Source organism: Megalobrama amblycephala, linkage group LG19, assembly GCF_018812025.1.
Source record: "Megalobrama amblycephala isolate DHTTF-2021 linkage group LG19, ASM1881202v1, whole genome shotgun sequence".
NCBI lineage: Eukaryota > Metazoa > Chordata > Actinopteri > Cypriniformes > Xenocyprididae > Megalobrama > Megalobrama amblycephala.
The window spans coordinates 14,086,617-14,101,453 of record NC_063062.1 but is presented as its reverse complement, the minus strand read 5'-3'; the positions used below and the strand labels follow the sequence as shown (position 1 = coordinate 14,101,453).

Below are 14,837 nucleotides of genomic sequence, written 5' to 3'. Positions count from 1 at the left end.
ATCATCTTTCCCACTGTGTCTTGGAACAAAGCACAACGGCGGTGAGTGGGGACAGTGGGGTGTTGGTAAATGTCAGCGTTTTTTAAAGTGATTTCACACACACATTTGTTTCTTTTGAAGGCGTGCAATCTTCACAATGCCATTTCCTGTCACAAGTGGTTTGCAACTGTGAAGTACCACAGATATCCACATTTTTGAATGTCTTCCTTATCTGACATGCCCAGTTCAGGTTTTGTAGCATTTACTCACCCTGTTATTGTTCCAAACCCGTTTGACTTTAGTACTTTTGTGGAACACAAAAGAAGATATTTTGAAGAATGTTTCTGTTTTTATCCATACAATAAATGTCAATGGGGTCCAATTTCATTGTACAGATTTAAAAAAGCAACAAGACTGAGATGTTTTTAAAGAGGTGGTTGATTATGATTTCACTTTTTAACTGATTTCACTTTTTCGTGTTAGTGTGTAATGTTGCTGTTTGAGCATAAACAACATCGGCAAAGTTAGGACACTCAAAGTTCAATGCAAAGGGAGATATTTTCTTTTAAAGAATTCTCTGTTTAAGATCTACAACAAATGGCTGGTAGGGACTACAACGTGCTGCTTCCGGGGTTAGTGACATCACTAACACTAAAATGTACATAAACCCTGCCCATGGGAACACGCAACAAAGGGGGTGAGGCCATATTGGGCTGCTTTAGAGAAGAGGAAGAGTTGTTGTAGTAGAGTTTTGTTGCCATACCATCATTTTACGCCGGACTGCTTCACAAACGAGGGTCAATTCAACGCTGGATTTGCACAAAAGATTAACATGATGCCACATGCTAGTCGATGAGTTGAATCAACTCCACAGCAACTACATACATTTATGTACTAACCATTCAGAAACATCCAGTTTTATTCTAAAAGTTGGAACTTCTTCCTGAATCTCTCCATCAGTGTCCGACTCCGGTTTGAACAATGTAAGGCTGAATCACAATCATCATTTTGGCTGCGTGAGATTCTCCAGCTTTGTTGTTGATCAATCGAAATGCGAGCTGTTAAAGCTCCGCCCTCTTCTGTAAAACAGGCTGGGAGCAGTGGCTCTTTTGCATTTAAAGGGACAAACACAAAAATGGCTTGTTTTTGCTCACACCCAAATATGTGACCCTGGACCACAAAACCACGGTCACATGGGTATATTTGTAACAATAGCCAACAATACATTGTATGGGTCAAAATTATCGATTTTTCTTTTATGCCAAAAATAATTAGGATATTAGGTAAAGATCATGTTCCATGAAGATATTTTGTAAATTTCCTACCCGTAAATATATTTAAAAAAATATATTTTTGTGAGTGGATATGCATTGCTAAAGACTTCATTTGGACAACTTTAAAGGTCAATATTTTGATTTTTGTTTTTGCACCCTCAGATTCCAGATTTTCAAATAGTTGTATCTCGGCCAAATATTGTCTATTCTAACAAACCAAACATCAATGGAAAGCTTTCAGATGATGTATAAATCTCAATTTCAAAAAATTGAGGGTCACATATGGGCAAATCTGACAAGCCATAATAAATGATCTGTGGGGTATTTTGAGCTGAAACTTCACAGACACATTCTGGGGACATCAGAGATTTATATTACATTTTGTAAAAGGGGCATAATAGGTCCCCTTTAAAATATCTTCTATGTGTTCCACAGAAGAATGAAAGTCACTCAGGCAAAGCCATAGAGGCAAGTTCAAAACGATCAAACGCCAAAATTTGTCTCAGACAGCAAAATTGTGGCTTAAGTGAACCTGTATCCATTAGATGTCAGAGGTTACAGGTGCATGTACTCAGCCTCCCTGTTTATTGTCATTACAAAACTCGCTGGTACTCAAGGTAAAAGCAGATGCTGAGGACAAAGATAATAAAACTGCCCTTTCAGGCTGACATCATTTGCTTTTGTGGTTTTCCTCAATAGTCTGGGTTCAGGTTCTCAGCAGAGATGGGCATCTCCTACACAAAGCTTTATGTGAGGTCTAAATGAATTGTTCTGGAGAGCAGTGTGCACAGTAGGAAAACCCTCGGAGCAGCCATGTGATGCTATGGAGCAGAGACTGAACATTTTATTAGATATCATATCACGCCCCTGACAAAGATGAAAAGAAGACAGAGAGCAAAAACTGATTGCCTGTGTCTTGTTTGAAGTCCTAATGGGATCTCTGTGAAACACACACAAACACCCACATACTCAAAACACAATCTGGCTTGAGGTATATGTTGGGTTTAAATGGGTCATCGTACATTTTTTTCAAGTAGGCATGAAATTAAATTGAACCTATTTCTAAATGCTATTGATCTTATTGTGAGCAATTCATCCATGTGTTATATTTATTTATTTATTACTTTTTTGCCCTCGTAATCTTTAGTCAAAATATCATAACCAAACCTTTCCGGTGAAATGACAGGACTTTTCCAGTAATTTAATCCGCTTAAACCCTGCCCCTGCAAGCTCATGTACATATGATGAACCTAATCCTCATGGTCAGTTTTGTGGCATCAAAAGTCATTAGTTTATGACCATTTTTCCCTTGTCTCATTCGGACAATTATTCAATGCCAGCCTTTTTGAAAAGAATTCCATTATGCAATTACACTGTGGCAGGTTTAAAATACAATCAAATATTGATGCTCAAAGTTAAATGATCAGTTACATAATTAATGTAATTCCCTTCCGCTGTTCTTTCCTAAAGTTGGGATTTATCGCAAGGATCTGCAGAGCAGTAGGTGCTACACAAAGCCAGGAAAAGCACAGACTTTTCCAAATTTCACTCTTATCGCTTGTCCTTCTGGTGTTTAGGAATAATAGTGTTTGGCATGGTAATGGGCATGACAACGTTGATATGTTTGGTCTTGGCGGAATAGATCTGCTACGCTGTTGCTGTAGCTTATTGCTTACTGCCAATACATACACAACATGCTGCTGTGAGCAAGTAAGACATACAATATAGCGTACATGAATTACCCATAGCAGATCTATACAGGTGGAGCTGGGGAAGGTGGAGGGTTTCTGAAAGCGTGCTGCACTGCTAAGGCAAATGCTATCAAAGTATTTGAAGGTTGAGCATGCAAGCTCATTGGCTACTAATAAAGCAGGAACCAATCAGCTGTGCCCTATAGATAACGGTGTGATTATAAGCAGGTTGAGTTAAAGGACCTATTAGCCTGCGCCATCTAGAGTTTCATGACAGAACTTTATGTATTATACTATGTTTATGAACACAACCAACTCTGAATGGGTAAATCTGTCTCTTTTCGCTGAGGAAGAAGTTTTGCAATCTAAAAAGTACACTATGTTTCAATAGTACACTGAATATTTTTAAAATCAAGAAAGAGTTTATTTTTCATGGTTTGACCCATTTAAAAGCTATTTTAGTGTTAGATTTACCTAATTAAATTCCGTAAACATTGCGCTTCATGCCTGCAGTGTTTGAAAAGCACAATCTGTCACATGGCTGCTCCGTTTCCCCTAAATCCCAGCAGAGGGTCACTCTCCCCAGTGTCTCAATCCCAGAATGCTCTGATGCCCAACCAACCGTTTGCCTCCAGAGACTTGAGACCCTGGGTTTACCAACTGTGTGAGCTTTGACAGATCTGGGTGCATTTGTTGTCCTACATTTTGTGAAAAAAAAAGATCTGCGACCATCAGTCTCACACTGAAAACAGCCCTTACAGTCCTCTGGGCATACAGTTTGGCCTAGCGGCCTGTGCACTATGCTATTCTCCAGTCTGCGCGTCCTCCACACCCTTCAGCGGCCATCCTCCTAAACCACATCCCTCTCAGAGAAAAAGAAATATGGAAACAGTGGCAGACCATAATTTCTTCTGCTTTATTTTTAAACCCCCAGGCCAGGTTTTTAATTTTATAACTGTTCCACTCCCTACAACTGTCTGATGGAGAACACAGTTCTTTTCATCTATGTATTAGAGAAGAGGAGCATCAGAGCCTTGTAAGAAAGCCAGAGCATCAGTGCTGTGTGTGCAGTGGGATTTAAAGGAATAGTTTACACAAAAAAATGTAAATGTTGTCATTTAATCACTCGTTTCAAACAAAATTCTTCAGTTTTCTGTTTTGGCTCATACAATGAAAGTCAATGGGGTCCAAAACATTGACCCAATTCACTTTCATTGTATGGACCCCCCATTTTTTTTTTTTTTTTTTTCCAAAAATATCCCTTTATCTCTAGTAAAGCAAAATGGCCATTGAATGCCTAAATGATGTCACTTTATATCATCATCCCCTTCAGGAAAGGATGTAATGACTCCCCTCCCTCAACTCCCTACTTGTTTTTACACCAAATGCATCTGGGAGCATTACCCCAGAGGAATGTAGGATGGGTAACTAAGGTGACAGGGTTAGTTTAGAGGGGTATTCACAACTCGGAGGAAAGCAAGACAACAACAAAGTTGATGCACTACTGATATAATCTACAGCCACAGCTGTGGCATGAAATACAAGAGAGACCTTGCAATTACTCACCTCCAGAAACAAATGTCGGTGTGCATTTATGAAAAGCTGTTGTTCTGCAAAAAGGTTTCACTTCCTTGTAAAACTCACTATGAATTAAATCGAATTATGACCGTGGAGCAAAGAAACATACTATGTGTGTGTAGATCTCAATTATGGTCTTGTTTAATTTTCAAAGCCTTCTGAAGTCTAAAAACTGATCTCTAGATTACTGGTACTATAGTCGGTCCTGACAGAGTAAGTATACTTAATCTATGAACTTTATTTTCAATCCCTTAAACATAATAATTTGTATCATAATGTTGTAATTTGCCAGAAAAGACCATGCATTTAGGCTTGTGGTAGTAACCCTGGGGACGAGCAAAAATTAGCTCGCTATGTAAAGAAACTGTTCATACAGTGCACTGTTCGCTCTCAATCATCCTATATGTACTGTACCTACTCTCCATTACAACAGTGGCATAAACCTTCTCACTGCTGAGTTTTAGGTATTAATTATACATTTGAGATGAATGTGGTGTGTTGAGGGGATCGATGAAAGGGTATGTCTCTTGGAACAGATATTATCAAACATCAGAAACCACATCCTTAACATTAGGGAAGGGAGGGTGAGAACTGCATTTATAAAATGATTTTCCTCTTGCATCTTTTATTTATTACTATGATGGAAAGAAAAATGGAAGGAAAAAATGTGTTCAGAATTGTCTCTCTTGTTAGTTTTCTGCATATGCGCTTGTGTAGGAGAGATGTGGGCGAGAATGTGGCCTCGCAGTGCAAGTGTCTGCCCGCACACTTCTGATTGGTCGATTAGGGATCAGGCAAAACTCGACAATGGAGTTCAAAAGAGTCCACTTGTGGCAAAGCTTCTAATTTGCATTTTCATATTGAAATGGGATTTTTTCATTACAAATTGCAAAAGTTAACACGAATTTCAAAATGTTCTAGTATGTAGTTTGTCATTCTTTTGGTTTAATGAGAGCAGCACTTGAGCTGCATGAACTCTACAAGTTTGTGTCAAATTACGATAATTGTGACAATTATCGTGAGCTTCAGTGAAAGAACATCTGACTGTCTGTACAAAGAGTGACATGATCAATGTCACAAATGTACTTATTTGATAAGTGACCTAGAAATAGTGCAGAATCGTATCGATTAAACATTTTATCGTTTCTGTGGTTTTAAGCCCCACTTACTGTAGCTACACCCTGTTTCAATTCCAGCTCAAACTGGAACTATGATGAAACTGCCCTAAGAAAAGTGAGAAGTCAATATTCCAAAATTGTATTCGCTTCCTGTAAACACTAGTTTAAACGTTTTGACCCTGGTTTGTGTGAGCTTTTTTGGTACAGCTTTGCATCATCAGCTTTTAAGTAAAGCTGAAATCCTACTCCTCACCACCTCCTCCTCAAGATAACCATCACAGGCAAGATAAGAAGGCTTAAATGAAGTGCTATTGGCTTAGCTCCCACTCCATTCATTCTGCTGATCTACTGAATACTGATCCTAGACCATTCAGGAGGGCATTGTTAATCTCAAAATGACAGAAACACATTTGTTCTTTGCTTTTTGTTTTCATCAACAATATAGAAGATGAGAAAGAAAATGTGCATCATTATGACGTGTATATTTTTAATTAAAGGCACAATATGTAGGATTTTTGGATTAAAATATCAAAAACCACTAGAATAATGGGTAACACTTTATTTTACAGTGTCATTATTACATATGTTATATGCAGTTACTATAGTAATAACTATAAATTATGCATAGTTACATGCAGCTAACCCTAAACCAAACCAAATCCTAATCCTAAACCTATGGTAAGTACATGTAGTTACTTAATATTACTAAGTACTTAAATGTATAATTACAGTGTAACAAAGACACATTAAAATACAGTGTAACCGAATAATGTTATATATAGTTGACTTGTGTACTTACATTGTTCCTAGTGTTTCCAAGAATGTTTAAACCCAGAGAAATAAGCAATTTTAACGAGGACACGGACCATGTCCGTACATCACCTATCAATGACATCATACTCACGTTACCCTCGGTTTCTGGTTTTATTTTGTAGAAACCATGGAAACACCAAAGATGCTTTAATATATTATGTTTTGTTAGAATTCATGCAATTTTTACCCAAATTTCTGAGCTATTCATTTGTAATGGAAAAAGCAGTTTTAGATTAGAAAAATGTGAATTAAAAACTTTGTATATCTCTTCATGGAGTTCATTCTCAATCGACCAATGAGAGGTATGCGAGCAGACACCTGCACTTCAAGGCCACATATTCATCACCCACATCTCTCCTAAACACATGCACGTATGCAGAAAACCAACAAGAGACAACACAGATCTTTTGAAATAGTAATGAACCATCTTATAATTTGGACAGAACAGAACATACTTTTTTGCACTTGGCAAAATTTCTCTTTATGCTCATCCCTAGTCCTAAGAGCAACCACAAAAGGTCAGCATGTTAATCAAATGCATATGCAGCATATGGTTTTTCCCCCAAATACATTTATTTCATCTTCTGTGAATAATTAATGAATTGTAATGTATGATAAAAATTGCAGTGAAATACTATACGCCAGCACGTTGTGGCTTTAAGCACTTAAGACACTTAATGATATTTATTCAGCTCTGATGAAAATCTCAGAAGCCAGTGTAAGACACTAATGGGAGATAATACGAGATGATGTGTTTGTCTGGGTCACTAATGAGGCTTAAACATACCCTTCTTTGCCTCGATTATGGATTGCCAGCTCGTCTGCAATGCCCTCCTCTGTTTTAAAGGCATCCCAGTCCATCTTAGACTTCTCCAAAGTGCTCATCTTCTGCTTTTTGGTCCCGATGCGATTCAGGATGCTCCCCATGCCCGCTGGCCTCTTCACACTAGAAGGAGGAAGATAATAAAACATATTTTGGATCAGGATTTTCAAATATTATAAATGGCTGTTCTAACCGGGAGAGGCTAAAGCGTGTTTTTAAAGAGACTAAAGCTCCAGTGACATTTTGGTTGGATTTTAAGTGAAGTGGAAACAGATCATCTGCATCAAAATAATTTGTTCTAATAAATGCAGGAAGATATAATAAAGGACAGAAATTAGAGAGATATTAAAGGGGACCTATTACGTAAAATTCACTTTTAAAAAGTGTTTGAACACAGATGTGTGTAAACAACCAGCATATAATGGTAAAAATTCACCCACTCCTTTTTTTTTTAAATCCCTATAAATCATAAACAGTCTCTCCAAACAAGCGGTTCCAGATTTCACCTATCTAAGATACGCGCATTCCAGGATGCAGTGATGGTTGACTTTCTACAACTTTCTCCCATCTCCCGACTGCATGTCTGGAGCTCAGCCACAGTGATCTTTGGGTTCTTCTTTACCTCTCTCACCAAGGCTCAGTTTGGCCGGACGGCCAGCTCTAGGAAGGGTTCTGGTCATCCCAAACATCTTCCATTTAAGGATTATGGAGGCCACTGTGCTCTTAGGAACCTTAAGTGCAGCAGAAATTTTTTTGTAACCTTGGCCAGATCTGTGCCTTGCCACAATTCTGTCTCTGAGCTCTTCAGGCAGTTCCTTTGACCTCATGATTCTCATTTGCTCTGACATGCACTGTGAGCTGTAAGGTCTTATATAGACAGGTGTGTGGCTTTCCTAATCAAGTCCAATCAATATAATCAAACACAGCTGGACTCAAATGAAGGTGTAGAACCATCTCAAGGATGATCAGAAGAAATGGACAGCACCTGAGTTAAATATATGAGTGTCACAGCAAAGGGTCTGAATACTTAGGACCAGGGCTTGACATTAACACCCGCCAAATGCGGGTAGATTTCAGCTGTGGCGGGTAAGACAGCCACTCCCACTAGCCACTTTGGCGGGTTGAATATAATTTCAGTTTACAGCCAAATGATCGCCGAAGATCGTCGTAGCACAAAATTACAACCCAGTCACACAATTCGTCATTTACGTGTAGTTAGTGAAGGAGGGATAGACGGAATTGCGCTGAATGACACACAACAAAAGCGCTCTCTCACGTGCGCTCTCTCTCTGTCGCGCGCGATCAGTTCTCCTCGCGCCTGAATAGTAAAATACACATGCACACAGATGTCTAAATGTCCATCGTGTGGAGTATCTCGCGTGAATACAGTCGGTTATGGCTTAAGTGGACGTAAACAGGTGGGTAATAACTGGATATGCGTCAGTTACGTCCATGCATTCAGCAGCCCAATTAAATAGGCCTACCTGTCTGTCATTAATGTTAATCAAACAACAAAATATGTTAAATAAATGTAGGCTATATGTTAAATAAACCTACTGTATCAGAAAAAAGATTATTTTTAATGTACTATTGTTTTTGTAATTTGCTTCTTTGTTCTTTTATATAGCCTAACACAAATAGCCTAACTTATACAATTTCTCATATTAGCCCATGCTCATATTGTCCACCTCTTGCCCACCTGTACATACCAGCTGATATACAATGTAGTCTTGATTTGGGTGGTCAATCTGCATTTAAAAGTTTGAAAGGGTTTTAAATCTTCTAAATCAAGTAAAATGACTCAAAATAAAGTAATTTAAGCATAACAAAGTCAACTTTAATCATATAAAATGTAATTTACCAACATCAAAATTGTGGCCAGTGAAAATGCTGAGTGGCTAGTAACTTTGGAAAACCACTAGCCACAGTGGCTGGTGAGCAAAAAAGTTAATGTCAAGCCCTGCTTAGGACCATGTGATATTTCAGTTTTTCTTTTTTAATAAATCTGCAAAAATGTCAACAATTCTGTGTTTTTCTGTAAATATGGGGTGCTGACTGTATGTACATTAATGAGGGGAAAAAAAATTAACTTAAATGATTTTAGCAAATGGCTGCAATATAACAAAGAGCGAAAAATTTAAGGGGGTCTGAATACTTTCCGTACTCCACTGTACATATGCGATTTCTTTCCCTGCTGTTTAGGTTCACAGACATAACGACTGTGTTTGTGAACTTTGTGTGTTTTTGACAATCTTTGGGTATTTGACAGTTTAAATGTAGTAAGACGTGTAAGAAAAATCAGTCTGACAGCCAGTTTTCTGTGCGCGTGCTTCGGATGTGTGCGCTCAGAAAACCATACAGTATATCAGAAATTTAAACTGATATGGCTTTAAAACGCATGCAAATATTTAACTTTCATGGTGACGAACTGCAATGTCATGTGAGCGTGTCCATGATAGAGATGATAATCAAAACCAAACAGATGATTTTGTTAGTTTTTGTGGCAGAGTATCCGAGGCACCAGCTGTACAGGCTCCGCCCTCTTCTGGAAAGTGCATTTTTCTCATTTGCATTTAAAGAGACATGCACGAAAACGGCATGTTTTTCCTTCCAATCAAAAAAGGGCATTTACAACATGGTATTATAAATGATTTGTGGGGTATTTTGAGCTGAATCTTCACAGACACATTCTGAGGACACCACAAAAAAAGGGGTATAATAAGTCCCCTTTAATAATAAGATGTAACTAAATAAAAAGATAGTAATAATCAAGTTGTAATAAATGTCCTTTAGTGCTGCTTCCTGCATTTCTTAGCAAAGTTATTTAGGTTTTAATTATTTGTAAAAATAAATAAATAAAATGATCCAAAGTGGAGGTAGAGGCAATCTTATGTTGGCGATAACATATCTGGTATGTTTCTCGCAACATGCTGCTGGAACAAAGATGTGGTTTTTTTTAACGTTACCAAAGTCATCTTGACACACAGGTTGCGCTTGGCTGCAGTAATGAAATGTTAAACGATCTGTGGAATGAAAGAGCTGAAGAGTCCAGACCAGCGGCCCTCCCTCTCATATGTGGGTGCCAGGGGGAGTGAGTGTGCTGGGGGTCTGCAGCGGGAATAAGGGCTGGCAATAGGACCTTGGGGTGCATTAGAGGGAACCGGGGGGTCCAAGGACAGACGGTTTCACGCTCAGGCGAGTCATAGGAGAAAGTCTGCCATGAGGAACGAGAAGGAAAATTGTGTGTACATGTATGTGTGTAGAGGACGATGGTACAATAGTTTTCAGAATACGAAATGAATTAAAATCTAAAAATAAAAATGTGTGGGTAAGGAGGTGTTGCAATATCAGTTTAAAAATACAGTGAATAATCACATTGTCGTGTCATTAAAATTAAAATCGCTTATATAAGTTAGTTATTAACGCTGTCTTGCTTCAAGCTGAAGCAAAATGAATGCTGTGAACTTGTATTACCTCACTGCAGGGTAAAAAGACTTCATTACTTTCTTAATGAACTGCAAATCACAGTTTCCTCACTGTGATCGAGTCGATTTGTGAGTTCAACACACACCGTACATGCGCACGCAGAGGAATGAGGCGACCCACAAACAGACACACATGACTAATGTCTAAAGGTCTGACAAAATGCATCTGCCATCTGTGCGAACACTGTCAACATTATTCACGGAGCAAAACAGGAAGGGGAAAAATGCAAGAAGGGAAAAAAGGAAACAAAGAGGAATGTTTTAATACATCTCCAGGTTTAATTTAATGCCAGTTCAATTCCTAGAAGTAAATAGGTGGTCAGGAAATGATTCTTCATTTTTACCATTTTCCATGTTACAATAATAGTAAATTCAATAAAATAGTAAGACCAAAAATGCTAAAACAAATCAAACCTGTATTTTACCGTAAATTAGCCAACCTTTGCCAGCTCTTGAACCCTTTGCATTTTTTGGCTATTTTTCATCCATACAAGTAAATTATTTCAATGTTTTATAAATTATACATGAATATCATAATGTTTTAATGCAATATGTTATAACAGCCGTTTCAGTGCAGCACAGTTCCTACGGTAGTCGATGTCTGTCCAGACAACACACAAAAATAATGTTGGGGTGCAAAAAAGGCAGCGAAAAGTAAAAATCAATAATGGCAAAATCAATACTGTAATTATATTCCCTCCATTATAGCTGCATCCACAAAACTTCCAAATTTCATATGGTCAGAGCTCACCTGACTGCTGCACGACTGAAGGCTTATTAAAGTCACAAATATTGGCATGAAAAACAAAAAGATTTTAATATAATCAAATCAGCAATATAAACTACTTCACACTGACTCTGAAATGCTGTATTGTTTATTTATGTGGAGGCTAGGGTCATTTCTTAAACTTGGATGGTATCCAATTGACTTTTCAGAGACTGATAAAAATTCAGTGTGTGTAAATACTTTGCAAAATACAAATTTATATTATATTATATTATATTATATTATATTATATTATATTATATTATATTATATTATATTATATATATATTATATTATATTATATTATATTATATTATATTATATTATATTATATTATATTATATTATATTATATTATATATTTTAGGGATGCACCGATATGATTTTTTGGGGCCGATACGATACCGATTTTACCAAACAATTATTGGTCGATACCGATATTTGTCACTTCCTCTCTTATGTGAAATTTTGTCATCAAAACAGATGACAAATATACTAGCAGGTTTATTACTGCATCATCAAATAATTTTTAATGAACAAATTTTTAATGAACATGGATTGGATCCATTTAACATTCAGCATATATATATATATATATATATATATATATATTTTTTTTTTGTATATACATATACAGTCAAACCAAAAATTATTCAGACATTTTTGATATTTTTTACTAGTGGGTGCAGGACACTATAGTTTATTAATGTAAGTGAGGATAGCAAAATAAAGTAAACTTTGACATATTATACCCAAAAATTCTTCATACAGTGGACTACCAGTAAAATTGATAAAAACTTTGGAACCAAAAATTATTCAGACACTTTGACCTGACCATGTTTTGCTTAAGTGTTATCTGACATAATTAAGATTAATTTTTTTCTGACACAGTTTAACTCTGAGATCTTGTCATATTTTATTACCATTTGTTTAAACTATAATGAATAAACTGTAATAATGAATGAAATGTTCAAGGTGTCTGAATAAATTTTGGTTTGACTGTTATTTTGACTGTCAAAAGCAGCTTAACAGCTTAGTCAACAGAACCAGTATATGTACACACAGAGAACCAGGAACACTGCTTAAACCTATCCTGACAGGGAATCAATATACAATCAGGGCTCAACTGATAGTCAATCCTGTGTGCCATGCAGCAGCATTGATGTAAGTGGGGAACGTCGGGCCGGGAGCCAGACCACAGTACATAACGCTTGTGCAGAATGCTAAACGCAGAGCCAAGGTGACTGTATCCAGCCTCATCACCCATAGTGCACTGCTCAAACAGAGAAAGATAAGCGATGATGTAACAGATATACATACAACACAGTCACAGGCTAATAAAATACAATATACTGCATTATATGCCAATATGGGAACCTAAAAGACAAAAACACAGACAAACTGACACTGAAGCTTAAAGAGAAACAGGATGTACAGGGCAAAACAGTAGCCCAGAAGTCTGTGAATTCAGTTGTTTATTTGCAGTCAGAGTTCTCCCATGACCGAAGTCTTACCATCATCTCATTTAAAGGCACACACACAGAGTCAATGTGTCCCAGCACTATGTGTAGGTTGGAACATCATATTGTGATTCCTTTCAAGACAGGAAGTAGATTCCCCTTCCTCATTATATTGGTTTATGTCATCGTAAGTTCACAGAGTGGCTCATAAACTCACCATTGAACAGCAGTTGGTTGACAAGTCTCTCCATCTCCACTCTGAGTAATTACGGCCTTTGTGACATCATAAGAGAAGACACAACAGGGCATCATGGGAGACGGATGCCAGATAACCCCAAACGCTTCATCTCTATTATCTCAGTAGCCTGCTTGCGTGGACTTATCTAATGGCCTTTTTCCGCCTGAGGCACGGACACTGGCCTAGTTGCAGACCAGCTATTTACGATCGAGTGCAGGAGTGGGCCTGCGAACCGCAGCTATGAGCCCCACGCACACGTCCTCCATGAGACCCCAGCAAAGCCTCACTGACCCACATTCTGTCCGACAAGCGGAAACTGGAAGAACAGCCAGAGGACAGACTGCAGGGTTACAAAATACACATCAAATCACACAGAGTTCACACGCACAGACTCTGCACTCATATTTAAACAGACAATGCTGAATGCTAATGTTTTTACTTGCTCCAAAATATAAACAATAAAAGCTACCAACACTTATGCGCATATAAATAAACAAAGAAGATACAATTTTAGTTGCTATTAAAGGGTTAGTTCACCCAAAAATGAAAATTCTGTCATTTATTACTCACCCTCATGCCGTTCCAGACCCGTAAGACATTTGTTAATCTTTGGAACACAAATGAAGATATTTTAGTTGAAATCCGACGGCTCTGTGAGGTACGGAAGAGGATTAGGGCCAAGCAATAATAAAAAAATAAAACCATCTCGAGATTAAAGTTGTTAAATTTCGAGAAAAAAAGTCTAAATAAAAGTTGAGAATAAACTCATTAAATTACGAGAAAAAACGTGTTAAATTTCAAGAAAAAAGTCGAAGATAAAATGTTGAGAATAAAGTCATTAAATTACGAGAAAAAAGTCGTTAAATTAAGAGAACAAATTCGTTAAATTATGAGAAAAATGTCGTTAAATTTCGAGAAAAAAGTCGATATAAAATGTTGAGAATAAAGTCATTAAATTACGAGAAAAAAGTCGTTAAATTATGAGAACAAATTCGTAATTTAACGAATTTGTTCTTATAATTTAACAACTTTTTTCTCATAATTTAATGACTTTATTCTCGTAATTTAATGACTTTATTCTCAACATTTCATCTTTTTTTTTTTTGAAATTTAACTACATTTTTCTTATAATATAACAAATTTGTTCTCGCAATTTAACAAATTTTTTCTCGTAATTTAATGACTTTATTCTCAACATTTTATCTTGACTTTTTTCTCGAAATTTAACGATTTTTTTTCTCGTAATTTAACGGGTTTATTCTCAACATTTTATCTCGACTTTTTTCTCGAAATTTAACGAGTTTTTTTCTCGTAATTTAACGAGTTTATTCTCAACATTTTATCTCGACTTTTTTCTCGAAATAAATTAAATTAACAACTTTAATCTCGAGATGGTTTTATTTATTTTTTATTATTGCTTGGCCCTAATCCTCTTCCGTAGTGAGGCCTCCATAGCCAGCAATGACATTTCCTCTCTCAAGATCCATAAAGGTACTAAAAACATATTTAAATCAGTTCCTGTGAGTACAGTGGTTCAATATTAATATTATAAAGCGACGAGAGTATTTTTGGTGTGCCAAAAGAACAACTTATATAGTGATGGCTGATTTCAA

The 14,837-nt window shown here is 36.9% G+C and overlaps 1 protein-coding gene across 1 annotated transcript in view; it reads right to left on the bottom strand.

Annotated features, from left to right (window-relative positions):
• The window catches only part of cfdp1 (craniofacial development protein 1), a 41,535-nt gene that overhangs the window by 861 nt on the left and 25,837 nt on the right, over positions 1-14,837 (bottom strand). Inside the window, exon 6 of the mRNA XM_048168244.1 lies at positions 7,241-7,399. Coding sequence (XP_048024201.1) covers positions 7,241-7,399 — 159 coding nt within the window. The remainder of the gene's footprint in view (positions 1-7,240; positions 7,400-14,837) is intronic.